The sequence below is a fragment of the Cladophialophora carrionii genome (assembly GCF_000365165.1).
Source record: "Cladophialophora carrionii CBS 160.54 unplaced genomic scaffold supercont1.2, whole genome shotgun sequence".
NCBI lineage: Eukaryota > Fungi > Ascomycota > Eurotiomycetes > Chaetothyriales > Herpotrichiellaceae > Cladophialophora > Cladophialophora carrionii.
In genome coordinates this window covers 3,182,506-3,200,522 of record NW_008481827.1, presented here as the reverse complement: position 1 = coordinate 3,200,522, position 18,017 = coordinate 3,182,506, and the positions used below count along the sequence as shown (strand labels likewise).

At 53.6% G+C, this 18,017-nt stretch overlaps 8 protein-coding genes across 8 annotated transcripts; 5 read left to right on the top strand and 3 right to left on the bottom strand.

Annotated features, from left to right (window-relative positions):
- Positions 1-87: 87 nt before the first annotated feature.
- G647_03225 (uncharacterized protein) lies at positions 88-1,539 on the top strand (the record flags this gene model as incomplete). The annotated part of the gene is made up of 1 exon (XM_008727571.1): positions 88-1,539. The coding sequence occupies one exon, from the start codon at positions 88-90 to the stop codon at positions 1,537-1,539; it is 1,452 nt and encodes a 483-aa protein (XP_008725793.1).
- Positions 1,540-1,627: 88 nt separating this feature from the next.
- Positions 1,628-3,532, bottom strand: G647_03224 (uncharacterized protein; the record flags this gene model as incomplete). Its single annotated transcript, XM_008727570.1, has 7 exons — positions 1,628-1,831; positions 1,880-2,312; positions 2,360-2,671; positions 2,722-2,795; positions 2,846-2,940; positions 2,987-3,267; positions 3,321-3,532. The coding sequence occupies 7 exons, from the start codon at positions 3,530-3,532 to the stop codon at positions 1,628-1,630; spliced, it is 1,611 nt and encodes a 536-aa protein (XP_008725792.1).
- Positions 3,533-4,347: 815 nt separating this feature from the next.
- Positions 4,348-6,108, top strand: G647_03223 (uncharacterized protein; the record flags this gene model as incomplete). The annotated part of the gene is made up of 1 exon (XM_008727569.1): positions 4,348-6,108. The coding sequence occupies one exon, from the start codon at positions 4,348-4,350 to the stop codon at positions 6,106-6,108; it is 1,761 nt and encodes a 586-aa protein (XP_008725791.1).
- A 1,103-nt stretch (positions 6,109-7,211) lies between these two features.
- Positions 7,212-7,619, top strand: G647_03222 (uncharacterized protein; the record flags this gene model as incomplete). The annotated part of the gene is made up of 1 exon (XM_008727568.1): positions 7,212-7,619. The coding sequence occupies one exon, from the start codon at positions 7,212-7,214 to the stop codon at positions 7,617-7,619; it is 408 nt and encodes a 135-aa protein (XP_008725790.1).
- Positions 7,620-8,187: 568 nt separating this feature from the next.
- G647_03221 (uncharacterized protein) lies at positions 8,188-9,392 on the top strand (the record flags this gene model as incomplete). The annotated part of the gene is made up of 4 exons (XM_008727567.1): positions 8,188-8,327; positions 8,402-8,676; positions 8,753-8,970; positions 9,036-9,392. The coding sequence occupies 4 exons, from the start codon at positions 8,188-8,190 to the stop codon at positions 9,390-9,392; spliced, it is 990 nt and encodes a 329-aa protein (XP_008725789.1).
- A 1,735-nt stretch (positions 9,393-11,127) lies between these two features.
- On the bottom strand, positions 11,128-12,285 carry G647_03220 (uncharacterized protein; the record flags this gene model as incomplete). Its single annotated transcript, XM_008727566.1, has 1 exon — positions 11,128-12,285. The coding sequence occupies one exon, from the start codon at positions 12,283-12,285 to the stop codon at positions 11,128-11,130; it is 1,158 nt and encodes a 385-aa protein (XP_008725788.1).
- A 2,076-nt stretch (positions 12,286-14,361) lies between these two features.
- On the bottom strand, positions 14,362-16,050 carry G647_03219 (uncharacterized protein; the record flags this gene model as incomplete). The annotated part of the gene is made up of 3 exons (XM_008727565.1): positions 14,362-14,493; positions 14,549-15,745; positions 15,805-16,050. 3 exons carry the CDS (start codon positions 16,048-16,050, stop codon positions 14,362-14,364), a joined length of 1,575 nt encoding a protein of 524 aa, XP_008725787.1.
- Positions 16,051-16,695: 645 nt separating this feature from the next.
- Positions 16,696-17,829, top strand: G647_03218 (uncharacterized protein; the record flags this gene model as incomplete). Its single annotated transcript, XM_008727564.1, has 2 exons — positions 16,696-17,560; positions 17,672-17,829. 2 exons carry the CDS (start codon positions 16,696-16,698, stop codon positions 17,827-17,829), a joined length of 1,023 nt encoding a protein of 340 aa, XP_008725786.1.
- Positions 17,830-18,017: the final 188 nt, after the last annotated feature.

Sequence of the window (18,017 nt, the reverse complement as noted above, 5' to 3'; positions counted from 1 at the left end):
ACTCACAGCAGCAGTCCAGGGAAGAGCCAGCCAAGCATCGATCATGGGCTACCATCCACAGAGTCAATCGCTGCACCCCAAGATGCGATGCACGTATTCGACAACTTCCCCGTGTCTCCATTTGGCACTTACGGCTCATGGGGTCAAGCTCCGTTGAGCGTTGATCCGGTCGGCACACTCGACGGCAGCCCGAGATTTGCGCCTTCCAACGTGGACCCTTTACTATTGGCAAGCAGTTACGTCGATCCTATGCTGCATACAGTTGCCAGCGCTGACAGCAACACTAACCAACAACCAATTAATATTGCGGCATCGGTACCTGCGACCGCAGCGAATCTCAATAAATTCCCTTACTTCCTCGAGAAATTGGAACCGCCTTTCATATCTCATTTCGACCGGGATAACTGGATACGCATGAGACAATATCTGGCCGATCTTGGGTCCCGCGACTCCGTGGTTGCCTCTGCAATTATAGCCGTCCAAGCGCTGTACGAAGCAGAAGAGAACGGGTGGGATACGACGAATGCCATCGCTTTATATTACGCCGCCAAAGCCAGTCACGCGACGCTCCTCGAGGAATTGGACCCAGGTTTTGAACCGACCATCATGGCTGCGTTCCTACTGCTGTGCTTTGAGATAGTAGCCCAGCAAGAGACCGTATCGGTCACAATGAAACCGGAGGGCGCTTTCGTGGACAAGCTTGAGCAATGGGCCAAGCTGAGACCTTGGCCTCCCGTGGCGTGTCGTGTCGAGACCTGGCTGAAGCTACTTCATGTCAAGGCCCTGCATCTAGGCGGGAGGGGTCTAATGTGCGCCAAAGTCAGTCGACTTCTCTCCTATGATTCAGGCCCGACACCCAGTCTTATCTTGCTGGACCAACACCCCTCGCCACCCTCGATTCTTTATGACAGTCTGTCATCTCAGCTATTCGAGTTCTACATGCAGACACAGAAGATTGGAGCCTCCCTTTGTGGTCTGAATCGCCACCATCGCTCCAGGGGCTCACTAATGGATGAAACTGAAGTCGACCAAGTCGCACAAAACATCCGAAAACAGCTTCAGTCCTTATATCAACAGAGGCCTAGCGTTCTGCAGCTGAGACCCGAAGAGCTCCGGTCGGTCATCCCAGCTCCATTTGCCAATTCACTGGCGACCCTTATCGATTTGTGCAATGCAGCCTATCACATCGAGATAGTCGACCTAGGACGGGCACACGGCCAATGGCTGACTCCGACACCGGAAGCCCAAGAAGCTATGCAACACGTCCGTCACATTGTGGACGAAAACTTTACACAGAACAGCGGCGCGGTCAGTCCGGGATTCATGTGGCCAATCTTCTTCTATGCCCTGGAAGCAGATGAAGAGGGCGGCAAGTGGGCAGTTCGGATGCTTCAACAAATCAGAAGACCGACCTGTCACAGTGACTTCTTCGCACTCTTCCTGGAAGCTGTCCTCGATCAACAACGGCAGAAAGGAGAACGGGTCGACTGCCGATACTTATGCATCGAGAAATTTGGCATTCCTCCGCCCTTCATATGATGAACAAGCACAGCATTGAGCTTTTCTCAACAAATACTATCATGGCTTTTGTCACTGGCACGCGCTCGTGTCGCCAGAAGCTCGACCGTCACTCCCTTTCGTACTTTTCGACAACAGCCGCTTCGTAGAGATTTACAGGCGTCGTCGCGAAATTTCTCGCAGGGGTCTTCTTCTGGAAGAGGATGTCGAGCTCCGCAAAAGTACGGCCTTTGGGTTCGGGAATGCAGAAGAATGTGAAGACAAGGCTCAGCAGACATGTGCAGCCATAGAAGAATCCGGTTTTTGCTCCCCACTACAGTCGTTAGCATCATTGGTATGTATTCGTCGCAGCAGCACTTACATTCCACGCTCCAGGATTGAGCATATAGGGCGTTATCACGCCTGTCACAATGTTCAGGCAGTTGTATGATGCTCGAGCAAGGACAATGGACTTGCTGCGGAGTCGTACCGAGGGGATCTCAGAGACCAGGCTGTAGCAGACGGGTCCGACAGAAATGTCGTAGAAGAACGTGTACACCAACAGCAAGGACCCCACTGTCCATGCAATACTTGTTGTCGGTGGGTTGGACACCGCTCCTAGGATCCCGATGATGAAGAGCAGGCCTGTCATACAGAGAAGACCGACGACGTAAAAGGTTCTGCGGCCGAATCGAGGGAGAAGGAACCACGCGCAGATCACACCCACAATACCCAGCGCATATTGGCCGATTGCCATGTTGAAAGCCTGGTCTGTCGGCAGCCCAGCCTGCTTGTAGAAGTAGGTCGAGTATGTCCTAGGATGATCAACGTTGGACCAGTGCCTCGATGGAGCTTTACTCACCGAAAACTGGATCCGGATAAGGTTTGGATCAGCCAACAACCACAGGCGATGATCGTTCTGCGACGGTCGATTCCTTTAAAGAGAGAGAGGTATGAGGTGCCGGTGCCCAGCTCCTTCTCATGCTCAGTCGTGTATACCATCAAAGTAATGGCTTTGTCAAGATCGACAGCTCCATTGTTTGATGTGAGCCGAGCAAGTGCCGCTCTCGCATCGCTGATGCGATTTCGCCTGACGAGCCACCATGGTGAATCAGGAGCGAAAGAAATACCGACGATCAGCGGGATGGGCCAAATCCACTGAAGTGCAAAAGGACTATCGATATCATCAGCAATGGACACCCTATCCGAGTTCGTTGTACCTACATTCGGTATGCCCATTGGTCATCCCGTGTTAGCATAGCACGCAGTATGCCCGATGCAAGGAGCTGACCAAAGACCTGGAGACAAATTATCAGCGCATTCATCTTACTCCAGCACGTATACATACCCAGCACAGATTGACATATGTTGTGAGATAAGCTCTGAGATGTGTTGGTGTTACCTCGGCCGCATACGCCGTTGTGAGTGTCTGGAAAATACCCCCTGTACCAGTCAGCTTCGGTCGTCACGCAACTTGCGGCAAGCTTACAAGGAATCCCCATCAAGACCTGACCGACCACGAGGACCTCCAGGCTAGGAGCGAAGAACGGAATAAAGATGAGCGCGGTGATTAGAGCAAGAGCCCCGAGCATTGTCCTTTTGAATCCGAATCGCTCGGAGAGATATCCATTGAACATGAGGCCGATGATCGATCCAGCTGAGGCACCGTTTGACAGGCCAGATTGCCAGGGCGCAGGTATCTGGTATGTGCCATCTTCAAGCTGTTTCCCGTATCTTTTTTGGAATGGAGGCTGGGCGTAAAATGACCCCCTGCTGGACGTCAGCCCTATTCATAACCATTCTTTCACGCCCGCTATACTCACATCAACAGCAGATCGTAGCCTTCCATAATGATCGCAGTCGACAGAAGGACAGACCAACATATCGCTTTGGGGTATTGCTTGATGGATTTCAACAAGCCCAGCTCATGCTCGACTTCGGCAGCTGCTTGTGCTTCCTGGACGACGGCTTTCTGAGCACTGACAGGCTCGGACCCAGCCTCGACAGGCTGCTTGACGTCTTCGACATGGGACATGTTGAAAAGCTAGAACACAGAAGACAGGGCAAATGACGAGGCAGAGGCTTAGAGCGCTTCGCAACGCGATCCTCGTGCTTCTGGATCAGAATCTCAGTGAAAGGCGTAGATGTTCGTTCTTTCGAGAAGGGGTCATGAGATCCTTATGTATAACGCGCCAGGGGTAGCAATCCAGATCCCAAGTACCGGGTTTTCTCCAGCGGAGAAGCCTGGAGATGGCACATGGACAAAACTGGGGTGCAGCCGAACATCTCCACCGTGTGCCAGCCTTGAAAGAGACAACGGTAGCGACATGCGCTGAGGAAGACAGCGATGACCTGCCTTCGCGGCCGCTTCCTCGGGCACGCCGTAAGGGCAACAAAAGGCTAAAGATTCCTGCGTCGGCAGCGTCGCTTATGCTGCTGGCGGAGGATGCCCGTATGGCCTGGGAATGGTACCTTGTGCGTGCTTGGCTTCATTGCCGATCGGCTGCGTCGGCGACCCCATCTTAGCGCGAGCTTTGCCGACGACAAGCCATGTGCCACCCAAACATCTTGTGGAGAAAGGAGCGCTTCTGGGCCATCATTCAGTGCTCGTGACGACCAGACCCATTCGTTGTGGAGCTGTCAGCGCTCAACAATGTCTGTAGGAGGGTCACCACGCGAAATCCCGCATTTGGAGGACTGGCGAAAGTGACATGTCAGTCGACTCCAGACACCCGCTTCGGAGCTCCCTGGATCCTACCTATATCTAACAGAGTACCGTCAAGCCTTTGAGTTCTAAACTTGGACCGGCCCCGTGTCAACGAGTCTGTGTCTCCAACCCAGCCCGCCACAATGATTGAGATACTGAGGCAACAGCACGACCGAAAATGGTGGAAAGAAGCAGTGGTGTATCAGATCTACCCGGCAAGTTTCAAAGACAGCAATGGTGATGGCGTCGGCGACATCCCTGGCATCATCTCGAAGCTGGACTATCTCCGTGGGCTCGGCGTCGATGTCATCTGGGTTTGCCCGCATTATAAGAGCCCACAAGTCGACATGGGCTACGATATCCAAGACTACGAGGATATCCACGAACGGTACGGCACTCTCGAGCAAACAGAAGAGTTGATCAGGGCTGTTCACGGCCGAGGTATGCGCATTATTTTTGACTTGGTTATTAACCATACGTCCAATCTCCATTCCTGGTTCCAGGAATCCCGGTCCTCAAAGACGAACCCTAAAAGCGACTGGTATATCTGGCGTCCGGCAAAGTATGACAAAGATGGTAAGCGATGTCGACCCAACAACTGGCGAAGCAATTTCTCGAAGCCGGCGTGGACCTGGGATGAGCAGAGGCAAGAGTACTATCTTCACCTCTACGCCCCGGAGCAACCAGACTTGAACTGGGAGAATCCAGAGTGCAGGCAGGCAATCTATCAGAGCTCTATCAAATTCTGGCTCGACAAAGGCATTGATGGTTTCCGCATCGACACGGTCAATCTCTACTCGAAACATCCAGACCTCCCTGATGCTGCAGTCGTTTACCCCGACCTCGAGTCTCAGCCAGCATACATGTACTACGCCAATGGGCCTCGGATGCAGGAATACCTGTCCGAGATGAACGACATTTTCGCCCAGTACGATGTCATGACGGTCGGAGAGCTTCCATATACGCCGAATCAAGCGGACGTGATGGCATACATATACGCCCGCAACAAGCAATTGAACATGGTCTTCAATTTTGACGTGGTCGACCTTGGCCAGACTCCCGGAAACCGCTTTCTACCACGGCCATTTGCAAAAGGAGACTTCAAACGGGAGCTCTTCAAGTGGCAGTCTGTGATTGAGAACACCGACGCATGGACGACGGTTTTCCTGGAGAACCACGACCAAGGCCGCTCGGTATCGCGCTTTGGTTCCGACCTACCCGACCACCGCGGCCCTGCTGCCAAGATGCTGGCGGTTTTACTGGCTACACTGACCGGGACGCTGTTCATCTACCAGGGACAAGAAATTGGCATGATCAACGTGCCTCGGTCGTGGCCCGCTGAGGAGTACAAGTGCATCAAGTCGGTCTCGCATCTCGCGGAGGTCCGGGAGAAAACCAACAACGATCCGAAGGCGATGTCAGAGGCGTTGGATATCCTGCAAATGATGGCCCGCGACAATGCTCGTGTGCCGATGCAATGGGAAGGCGAGGCCGCAAATGCAGGATTTTGCCCAGATGACGTCAAACCATGGATGAGCGTGCTAGAATCACACAAGCAGATCAACGTGAAGGACCAGGTCGGCCACAAGGGCAGCGTCCTGGAGTTCTGGAAGGAGATGCTGAGGTTGAGGAAGTCACACAAGGACATCTTTGTGTATGGCCGCTTCAGTGAGATCGAGAGCTCAGGGGCGGATGACGAGCTTGCGGTCTTCGTGAAAGAAGGAGACAACGGGAAGAAGGCGCTGACTGTCGCCAACTTGTCGAAGGAGGAGAAGAAGGTGACTGTTTCTTCGGTATTGGCCGACGAAGGTGCAGACTTCAGCTTGGCTGTTGCGAACGTGGACGATGTCGTCGTCGATCGTCTGCAGCCGTTCGAAGCCAGGGTTTATATCTCCGCAAGTTAGATCGAGTCTGCGCCTGGACAGGAACACAGGCATAGTACTTGCCATCTGCCATGGATCTGAAGAAAAATCTGCTCACATTTACCTAGATGGCTTTTCGTCGCTTCTGATCCATTACGGAGTATGCCTTTGATTAATTCGTCAAGTCGATTTGCGCGAGAGGTAAGTTCCTACGGAGGAGTAAGCAATAACGGCTTTACGGGGAGGTAGAAGTGCCGTTCCGTAGTGGTCTTTCTCGAGCTTTTATTGCCTTCTGGTTTCTTGTCAACTCACGCTGGTTCACAAAGGTCATCATATTCATCCTAATAGCCGCTCAGGGCGCCGGCCTCATGAACGAGTGTTTGCTGGGCTGTCTTGTGCTAAGCAGGAAGTTCTAATCATGCCGTCGAAAGCGCTCAATCGGAGTGCCGAGTACTCGCCTTTTTACGGCCATTCAGGCACACGACGAGCAACTCTTATCAGCCTGTCACCCTCCAGCTTTGATGTGCGAAGTTCTGGTTGAACTCCTGACACCGGGTGCTTACGGTTTGACAAATTTATCATCGCAAGAATCTGTGGTCTTTGGGCTTTTGACCAAATCCCCCAGCGACTACAAGTGCTCCCAGTTGTTTCAGTGAGTGCGGAATGGGTAAGGACTGCCGCAAGGCTATGGAGGTTGTCTTCGTTCTTCATACCTCTGGAGCAACGACGCGTGACTCAGCTCCTCCAGGGGCATCACTTTGGCTCTCAGAGTCTGCATCACAAGCGGAACGAACTATTCGACAGGTGTCGCTGGCAGCTGTCATTGCGACGACAATGGCATGGTCTCTCACCCCCGTGAGTTCCGTCGCCGCCATTTTGGGTCCGTTTGTGCAACACCTAGTGGCAGGTGGCAGACGAAGTGTCGAGTGGTTCCAACTGAAGGTGTTGGTGTCAAACCCGTGTCAGTCAATCTCGCCTGTACTCGTTTGCACCTTCTCGCCCCCTTATATAACTCGTTGTCCCGTCCACTATCATGCCCTGGTTTCCCATCAAACCGCTCGTATACATATACCGATCACTCATTCCGAAGCACATAAACTCGCAACTTCAACGTCTACGACATCAGACCACAGGATCATTCCATCATGCCCGTAAACGGCCGCCTGTACGACTATGGCAAATGGATCGTCGACTTTAATGGCAGCGACCATGCCACCACCGTGCCTGGTATACTAGAAAACCGGATTGGCGATGTCGGGGAAGTCAGGCTGCCTGTCTGGATTCCCGACCCTACTTCAGACAACGCCAACGAGATGATCCTCAACCTCCTCCTCCAAGGCGTTGTGTTGGACACAAACGATGGGAGCTCTCGCATATCGGCGCGCCGCCTGGAGGAATATGGCTGGTATCCGAAGACGAAGCCGGATCGACATGGCCGGTCTGTCATGCAGTTCAAGAACTACCATGGACACGTACAGTTCCAGGCTATGTGGGACCATAACTTCTGGGGCCACGGACGGGGTGAATGGAAAGTCCAGACTCAAGGCCGGTAAGCATGGAGGGATCCTGCTTTGCAGGTAGATAGCTCAGGGTTCCTGTAGGCTGTCTGTGGATTGCTACAAGCAGTACCGATGGTGGTGCGCTGCAGGACTTTGCGGAACTAGGCTGCAGAATTGATTGTCAGCGAGGCTACATATATGTCCAGAATAGCATCGAAATGATACTGTAAACGTGGAAAGACTCCCCATGACCAGAGCACAAGCCATGTGCCTCGTTCGGAGGCCATGATCAATTCAAAGGGGTCTGGGCCAGACCTGACTACATAGTTACCTAGGTACAGAGGCCTACGTAAACAATACGGTACTTGACACAGGGGGTTACGGTTAATGATACCTCTGGGCGCTGTCTGGCCAACTGTCGGGTAACCTGCCCACTCACAGCCAGATAGTCCCAATATCACGTGATGATAAGTACGGTACACCGTACTGTATTGAATGCCAAGGCGTCACAAATCCGTCGGTTCATGTGTTTTGAGGAAGTACAGAAAGAAGGCTTCAACAACCACTACCATCCGCCAACCCCACCGTGCTTCAATATGTCGCCACCGATGTCGCCGTCGCCATGCCCTTTGTTCGGTTGGCAAGATCAAAATTCGCGAGAATGTGCTCCACCTTGACTGGCCGTTCTGGCCGAGTGTACACGCGTGACAGGATTCTCCAGGCTCATCCTCACAAACCGGAACTCAACATCTACCTTGCGCAGTAAGTCCGCAGCACTCATTCACAGTCTTCCACGCAGTCGATCTCATGGCTGACCGAACGGACATGGACTCTAGCTGTGAGGATCGCGCCTTCCTCCTGAAGCCCGTCTCGCAGTCGATATTGGAACTCTCCAAGGAGCTGAAAGATGAGTTTGGCGACAGTCCTCGCCTTCGAACACGCCTCGATGACAACGAGGCGGAACGCGTTCTCCTCTACGACTACTACAAAGACAACTTACTTTCCTTGGTCAAGAATCGTCCGGACCTTCCCCTTGGGGCGAGAAAATCCATCCTCCGAAATCTGGGGCTGGGGCTCAAAGATCTGCACTCTCGAAACTGGATACATTTAGGTACTATTCACGCACGAAATTCATACAGAGTCGCTTCTTCTTCCTCTGCCAAAATGATTCTAACTAGGCTATCCAGACACGAAGCCCGACAATGCTATGATCGACTGGAATGTCGATGAGAACGGACGATTCATAGTCGAACGAGTGGCTTGGGCAGACCTGGACTGCGCTTTACAGCTCATGGGCGAGCAGCTGCTCGATCACAGGATTGGCAACGTCATGTGGCGCAGCCCGGAAGGACAGACAGGCAAGGGGATCGGAAAACCGTCCGAGGTCTTTTCTTTTGGTTTGATTGTGAGTGAGCAGGAGCGAAGAACCTTGCCGCGATAACAAACCCGATACTAAACGTTGGCGTCCAGTGTCTCTACACTATTACAGGCGTGGAGGCTCTGCATCCAGACTTCGAGCAGCTTAAAAAGGACGGCGTCGAACCCGAGCAGCTGATTTTGTATCAATTGCTCTCGATGTTCGGGCCAGCTCCGCCTGGGCTCATTGCCCATGTCAACGACGAGTATTGGGGTGAGTTATCGAGAGTGTTATCGGACGTTGTGGCGGGAGAAGATCCAAGCATACGCTTCGAACAGTGGGATGAAGGCATTCTCCCAAATCTCAACGCCCAGGCAAAGAGGGTGATACTGAAGATGACGGAGCTTGATCCAATCAAGAGGCCAACGATGTCTTGCATTTTGGGGGATCCCCGGTGGGAAGAAACGTGAGAATCGTACACGGCACTGGTGATCCCATGATACGGAAGATTCTTGTGCTAATCAGCCTCTCTTGTCTTGACTAACCACCGCCTTGAACCTGCGTTGCCCTACATGGGTGCTATCGGCCGGCTACTGGCTACTGAAAGAGGCAAACTGGTCGCGCGGTTGCTACAGGCTCGTCGACGCGAATACGAGATTCGAGCTTCGAGCTTCGAGCGATGAGAGGCAGCCACAATCCCAGCCCTTGATGGATTTGTTCTGAACGGACCTCTGTTGCCGTGAAGAGGTGAGATGCTACGTCGAACCTAGGTCTTCTTGGAGCAATGTCCTTGGTTATTGCATCCATATTGTGTCGGTTTAGGAGACTGTGCGCAGCAGCCATCAGGAGAGTGCGGCAACAAACGATGAGGTGAGGAACAGCACCGTGCTGATGGTGCTCAAAGATCGCACGTGGATGCCGCCGCCGCCGTCGCTGCCGACTCCTCAAGCAGGGCGTGATACCTCTGTGCGGGACGCCTACTGTACACCGTCGCTTGGCTTGCAACCCTCCCCATCGAACCCGGAGGAACCCTCAGAGTGCGCGACAAACGACACGAGGGTCGATTTGATATCTATATCGGTGGTGAAGTCAACGGCCGCAGATAATCCTCACACCAAGGCAAGTAGGTATCACTTGGCAGTAATGTATATCGACCGAGGCCGTTTTTCCGCGATGCCGAAAACAACTGCTCGTAGCTGTCGTGGAGGCGGCTAAGGTGACAGTGGGAAAGGAGCATCCTAGCACGCTGCACGCTCGCTCAGCATGGACGATCCGGCGAGTATATACTCCAGACAGGACAACCTAGACAAAACAGAGCTGTTGGCCACTGCTGGCTCGCATACCATGCAGAGGGTGCTGGGAGAAGAATACCCTGACGTACTGTGCGTCGTGTCACTTTTGGCAGAGACGTACAGCAGGCAAGGTCGACTTGTGGAGGCAGGACAACTCTTCACCACTATTTGGAAAAGAAACGAGCGCTTCTTTGGGGAAAGGCACAATGCGACGCTTACGATCATGTTTGACGTGGTTTTCGTTTTCGCCAGGGAAGGATTTGGCCGTGTCGACGAAGCCGCGAGCGTGATGGGAGCAATGTCTTGCCCTTCCTTCGCAGAGAAACAACTCGAAGAACAGCGCGGCAACACGCTGCTAAGGATGCACAACCTCGCGAAAATGTTCTATGCGGCGGATGGGAGGCGAGAGGGAGGGGAGGGGAGGGATTGCATTGATGGAAGAATGCGTCCGACTCATGACAGGACCGGACCACGAATTGTACTGCAGAACGGTATCGCGAGCTCGGCTCCATAGATGGATCGAGAGGACCGCTGTAGCTCCGACAAGAGGCCATCCAGTGGGAAGGGAAGGGAAGGGAAGGCGAACGCGCACGAGTCTGGACGGTTTTGAGGAGAATGCGGCCATATATCACACATTTATATTGGAAGTGGGAGGTCACTATAAATCATTGCAATCGTCCAACAGGCCCAAACGCCTTCGCTCAAGATAACAAGTGACTCAACTCATCCCCCTGATGGTCGGTGCTGTAGCGCCCTGATACCCGCCCAGCCCTGACTGCATATATATATACACACTTTTGTGGGTGATTCCCCCGCCCGCCATGGTGCCCATAACCTCTTTGACCCAAGCGCAATATCCAGGTTTGTTGTACATCCTCGGGATATCTACCCAATACCTTGTCAAGACTTGGATTTACAATACGCCGGCCACTAACGGGATAAATCCCACGAGCATAACCAGCGAGGATACACTCGGGATCAAGGCGCCCGGCCCAGCCGCAGCATTCGGACTCGCCACACTCCCGACCTCGACGTTCGTACTCACGAACCCACTCCCGCAACTCTTATCCACCTGCGCCGCACAGGTCAAGTACGTCTTCGAAAGCGGCTGGACGGCATTCTCCGCGTACGAGGCAAAGATGCCCATCGTCTCCTTGAGGCACTGCGAACACGACGGCCTCGCCGTTAAGGGCATGCTCAGCCCGATGGCCGTGTAGTAGGGGTAGAAGTCCGCAGAATTGGACCCGCTTGCGTTCGTGTTGGTGGTCGCCTCGACGAAGCAGTACGGTTTACCGCTGCTGCTGCTGGACTCGTCCTCGTCTTGAGTAGCGCCGCTGTCGTCCTTGAGACACGTGGCGCGGTAGACGGGCTCGTACGCCACAAGGCCCGCGTGCGCCTGCACGACCAGCGGGTTCTGCTGGCTGTAGTCGTCGCCGCAATTCGCGTCGTCGATGAGCTGCGCCGCGAGGCTGGCCATCAAGGGCGAACAGATCGCTAGCGGGGCCGTGCATGCTGCGTCGAGCGTCTGCGTGAGGAGGGGCACTGAGCGTTGGGCGCGGAAGAAGGAGTTGGAGTTCTGCAGGAGGAGCGATACGGGGACGCAAGCTTGGAATGTCGCGTTGCTTAGAAAGGTGGAGAAGAATTGTGGACAGGATGGGCTTGTGAAGTTGCTGCCTAGCGACGTGTCGAAGGGGGTGGGCAGCGGGGTGGTGATCACCGTGACGGAGGGGGATGTCGAGATTGAGACGCTGGGCGTTGAGTCGGACGTTTTGGTTTCGGTGGTGATGATGGAGGCAGAGGGGGCGGAGGAAGTGCTCGTTGGTTCGGGGGAGGTGGACGATGACGATATCGAGGTCGAGGTCGAGGTAGGTTCGGCAAGTGTCGTTGGCACGGCGCTTTCAATGTCATCGTCGCTGTCGCTGTCGCTATCGCTGTCGTCTACCTGCCTCTTGGACAGGTACTGATACATGTCATGCCGTGCCGGTGGTTGGCCTTGGGCGCTATGTATTTCGCCCTTGAGGGCCAACTCCTGGAAAAATGGTGATTGGTAGATCTGGGCGTCGAATTCCATGATTTGCGCATACGTCGGTCTCAGGATGCAGAGGAGTAATAGTATTACTGGTATCATTATCTGGGATATTGATGTAGGTATCGGTGTCGTCCTCATTGGTGTCGTCGTTGCTCTCGTGGTCTTCTTAATTGGTATTATATAAGGCTGGCCGGGCCGCCTTGTTCGACGCATGGTAGGAGATGCCATGGTCTGTGGTTGTGGGTAAAGAACGGACGCCTTGAAGTGCCCCTCAAGGCAGGGAGGTAGGTGCGTAGGTACTGTCGTTGAGAGTGCTCAGTCGAGCCTACTGTGCAGTGACTTCGACTTGTTCACATTGGCCGAGATTGCAGACACGACTGCTATGGGCTGAGATGCGCGTCGATGGTGGTAATGGACAAGGCCTCGCGCCACAGAGATCTTGCCGCCAAAGTGTTGCACGAGTACGGAGTACGCGGAATGTACTTTCTCTTGCTGATATCGATGTGTTGCTGATCCGTTGATCTGTTGATCACCCCGATTTAGACTCCGGGGAAGCTGTCGCACGTGTCGAATGCCGGTTGAGGGCGCTGATCCCGCTGATCTTCCGCGGATGAAGCTCAAAGTTATTGTTCCACTTCACGTTCTGGACACTTCTGGACTAAGTTAGATGGTCTCAGTGAGCGGCGCTGGTGCTGATAGTTGTCTCAGTACTAAGTCTCGACTCCTGATTCGCGTCGCAGTTCAGGAGCGAGCTATACACAGATTGTTCAGATTGATAAAGAGCTGGAGAGAAATGTGCAATGTCATTTTCGGAAGACGAAGGATTGTTGTTGAACCTGGCGTGTATTGCGCTTCGTCAACAACCGCATGCAACCACAAGCACATGTTTACTTTCCGTGAGTCAAACGCCTTCCTCGAGGCTGATTAACCGAGAGTATCTGAGCGGCATTCTTACCACTCAGCGTTAGCGAAGGTAACGACTGGAATGCGCACGGGCTAGTTCGACCACGAGGAGCCATCGCGGGCGCCACTGGGCGTTAAAGCGTGGAAAATCATCAAAGCTTCTTTTGGTAAAGGCCGAATTCGTGCAGCTGGTGGCGCTTGTACGGAGCACTGTTAGGCGCTCCATCTCACCAAACCCACTACCAGGAAGGGATAGCAATGTCAGGTCGAGGTCGGCCACGAAAGATGTTGAATTTCCGTTGGACCATTGGCAGAGAGTACTCCGTACTCATACTGTGGCTTACCCAAAAATGATCCTCATGTCCCGTACAAAGTAGTGTGAAGAATGCTTCCTGCCCGCATTTGGAGCTTCAGGTCGTACTTGAATCTCGACCAAGACTCGAGACGAGGAACAGGACCAGGGCAAGGATTCAATCTCTACGCGGTTGACAGGGAGTGGAGAGGCTTCTGCCGGCCGGCGGTTATGTACCTGCATTAGCGGAACGTTGTTTTCGGCTTTCAGCATCCTCACGGCCGGCGCTGGAGGTGCGGACTCTGCCATGCAAGAACGATGGATGCTACATGGCAAACTTCATCCTTGGCTCATCTCACTACTTTGGCAGTAAGAGCAAATAGCTGCGATGGGTGAGCACTGAGAACTGACCAGGAGATTGAGAAGATCGGCACCAACCAAGGGGGATGATTTTACAGGCCAGTCGCTTCGTGCGCCAAGAACCAATAGTGCGGAAAACCGACGCCACGCCAGCCATGGGCGAGTCAGGGAGCGTTTCTCCTGAGGCAGAGCACGAGGAGATTCGGCCAGAGTGAGGGATGCTTGCGCGGTGCACCGTATGGTGAATTAACAGACTGTGAATTGCAGTTGGCATTCGCGCTCTGGAAGACGTTCGTGATGCATTTGCCTAAGCACGTGACCAGCGCTAGTGTCCTTATCACGTGACTGACTATGTGCGGCCTTGGCAGAATGCACGTGACTCTGGTATCTCTCTGTTCTGAGCTGCATCTCAGCTACATGCTCATCATCTTCCATCAGCGTACGTGACTACAGCGTCCTACAACCTGCTATGAAGACGACATCACTGATCCAGCAACATGCGCACGGGAGTATTATGCCCCACACAACGCTCGGTACTCATCCCGGCAGCTCAGTCCAGCTAGTCAATCGTCATTGCTTCTCACTGCTGCCTGTCTGATGAGCTCTGCGAATGCCGGACTTCGAACAGTCGGCACTACCGGAAATGGCTCGCTCAGGGTGAAATGGTTGATATCCTTATCGTCGAACGGCTCCCTCTGAGAACATGATCAGTACGGTCACGTTAAATAGCTGAAGGTCAAGCCCACTTACCGCCTTGAAGTCAAAGCAGTAAATCAACCGTGCAAGATTAATGAACAATGAGTTTTGCGCCAACTTGTATCCGACACAAACTCTTCGGCCAGCTCCAAATTGCCAGATGCCGTTGAGTATGTCCTGTTCATTCCCATCCAGCCATCTTTCCGGCATAAATTTCTCTGGGCTCTCAACGAGATCCGGATTGGTAGTGATGTTGGTATGGTTGATCACAAAGTTGGTGCCCTTGGGAAAGAAGTATCCTTCGAACTCTAGGTCTTGAGTCAACTCATGCTCCGGTGTCCAGATGAAAATCCTCCTCCATCGGAAAATCTCCTTGATGCACGCATGAACATATGGTGCTGAGCCTTCATCACCAAAGCTTGGAAGCCTCTGCGCATTGCTTCCACAGACGGCGTCTAGCTCGGCTCGAGCCTTGAGAAATTTGTCCTGGTGGGTCACCGCTGCCAGAATAAATATATTGATAGCTAACCGAGTTGTATCGCTGCCAGCTTCGGTAATTTGCATAGCCAGGAACATCTTGTCGGTGTCAGAACCAGAAAATTTCCCTTCACCGAGGATAACGTCTTTGGCGAACGAAGGGGGAGCTTGCCCGGCCTGGATCTTTTCTTTGATGGGATTCCAGTAAGCGTGGTACGCATTGTAAGTGAACTGACCTATTTCCTCGTAACGTTTTCGCCAGAATTGTAGGAAGGTCGGAAGCCTCGAAAGCCCCGGGAAACAGTCCCAGAAGTTGAGTGGGGGCGCATTCATCAAGAATTGGAATTGGGCTTGTGTGACGTCTCTAATTTTGTCGTCCTTCTCGTCAGGGCGCTCGCCGAACGTGATGCGATGAATCACCGAGTTGGCATAACAGTAATTATGTCGATACCATAAAGCTGGCTGGTCAAGATAGTGGTTGAGAAGGGCCCTACTCTCCTCGTCTTGATACCCCATGTATCGAGTCATGGCCGTTCCGCTCAGTAACTGGTGCATCACGCGGCGGCGTTCGCTCCATTCAGCCGTGGGCAATAAGACCGAACGCTTTGCCTGGCTGATTAAATCGCTGACTATCGGATAGTGAGGTCGACCATTGGTGACGGCACCTTTACGAGCGTAGATCTCTGTGGCGAGTCGGTTGCTGTTCAGCACCACCCAGAGCTTGGAACCGAGATGGGTTGTTGTCATTTCACCATATCGTGCGATCTCCCGAGCCTGCATTGCTACTATCAGCCCTGTCCCTGGCCTGAGGAGCCTTCCAGAGTGTCACTTACGCCTTCTTCCCCTTTCGCGTACAAGAACAGATCCCCGACAACGGGCCAACCTCGCGGACCTGGCGGAAGCTTCCATCTCTTTCCTGTTGGCGAGCGTCGCTTGTCGATTGGCTTGAGAAGCTGGTACAAGCCCACTATGGCCACCACACATAAACCGAAGCCCCCAAGCAAGATCAGCCTGAAGATCCCCCTGTTCTTTGCAAGGGCTTCCGACCTTTCGATGAGCTGAACGAGCAAAGAATCCATCTTGCGAGTGTTCACAAATTGGTAGTCACGGATAGCTGATAGTCACGGCGTCCTGGAAAGATATCATGGGTGCGCACTAACGAAGCACCGACTGAGGGCCGAGACACAGCTTCATAAGTCAGTCCAAGCAGCCCGTACCTCCGATCGATCGACCCAACCCAGTTTACAATCTTCGGTCGTCTTCACCAAATGCGGAGAAATCGTCAAGGCCGATCATCTGGAGGAACTGCGGGTGGTTGACGTTTGCGGGTAGTGTTTCCCGCAAGCAACATCTTGTGTCAGAAACAAGCCGCTTCGACAGCCTTCTTCCATTGTTGGGTGCACTCTTCACTTCCGTTGTGACCTTCTGCATTCTACAACGGATGTGTCCGTTCCCCATGGTATCACGAAAACCCGAGGGCCACGGCCCTCGATCGGGTCGGGTGACGAGCTCTCCGCAATGACCACTGGATCCACTTGCTATAACTTCTCTACGATGGCGGAGTTCGTGGAATTGATACTGTTGGAATTTTATAGTCCTAACGTGATTCTGTGGACGCCCTCCGAAAACGTTTTACATGAAAAGGCCGCCTCTTCATAATGAGCAGCTGGTTCAAGCGTTCTTTGGGGGCATTCCTTTGCCTGTCAATCTCCTGCATGCCGACCATGGCACAGCAGCAAGCAGATTTGATCTCTTCCTTCGAGGTCGACGTCCATACTCACCCGATCCCGGACTTCTACCGCGAAGCCCTGTTCGCGGCCGGCTACCCTGGCGACAATGTTTCGACGCTTTACGTCGACGGGTTCCTCACCCCCTACCCTTTCTCCATCGACAGCTATCTTGCCGCTCGTCGCGAGCACGGCTACAACTTTAGCATCCTGTCCATCACGGCTCCAGGCCTGTCCTTCCTGAAGGGCAATGCCCTCGCCAGACCACTCGCCCGGCGCATCAACGACTACTTTGCCGAGAACATCCGTGCGCACCCTCGCGAGCTCGGCGCGTTTGGGATCCTTCCCCTGCCCGACGTCGAGGGCTCGCTCGCCGAGATGGCCTACTGTCTCGACACGCTCAAGCTGGAAGGCATCGGGCTGTACACCAACTACGCGGGCGTCTACCTGGGCGACCCGGAACTGGACCCCATCTTCGAGGAGCTCAACCGGCGCAAGGCCACCGTCTTTGTCCACCCGACCGCTCCGGCCGTGTCGCCTCCCTTGCACAACATGTCCCTCCCGGTCATCGAGTACCCGTTCGACACGACGCGGGCGATCGGGAACTTCCTCTTCCGCCAAGCGAGGGCCAAGTTCCCGGACGTGAACATCATCTGGTCGCACGCCGGCGGTGCGATGGGAAGCCTGGGCGACCGATTGGCCGTGCAGACCACCCTCCCGATCCACGGTGGGCGAGATTTGAATGCGAGCTTGGCCGCGTTGAAGAGCTTCTACTACGACACGGCCGTGCAGATGAGTGATGCGCAGTTTGCGGGCATCAAGGAATTTGTCGGTGCGGATCGAATCTTGACAGGAAGTGATTGTGAGTTGTGGAAAATTGATCCTCCCCTGTTACTTGCTCTGCACAAACGTTGCATGTCGCACCTTTGCGACGCGGATGGCTGACCCTTTCCTTTTTTTGGCGGCCCTGCAGATCCATATCTTCCCGGAAGCCTTGTGCCCGCGGTGCAGAAGGCATTCAATTCTTACGCAGGCTTTGATGACGCAGATCGGGAGAAAATCGGGTGGAGAAACGCGTTCAAGCTGTTTCCCAGTTTGAGGGAGAAATTTCCAGATATGGAGGTGCAGTGAGTGAGAAATATTCCCCAGATATGGGAAGGCAGTGAGTGACGTTGTGAGAGGAGTGAGTAATTTCCAGCTGTGGGAATGTAGTGAGTGAGGTTGCCAGACGGAGGGAATTCACTGGCGATATATACCGAACAGGAAACTATAGTACATACTGTAGCTTATCAGTCAGATCCTCCATGCCCTATCTCATG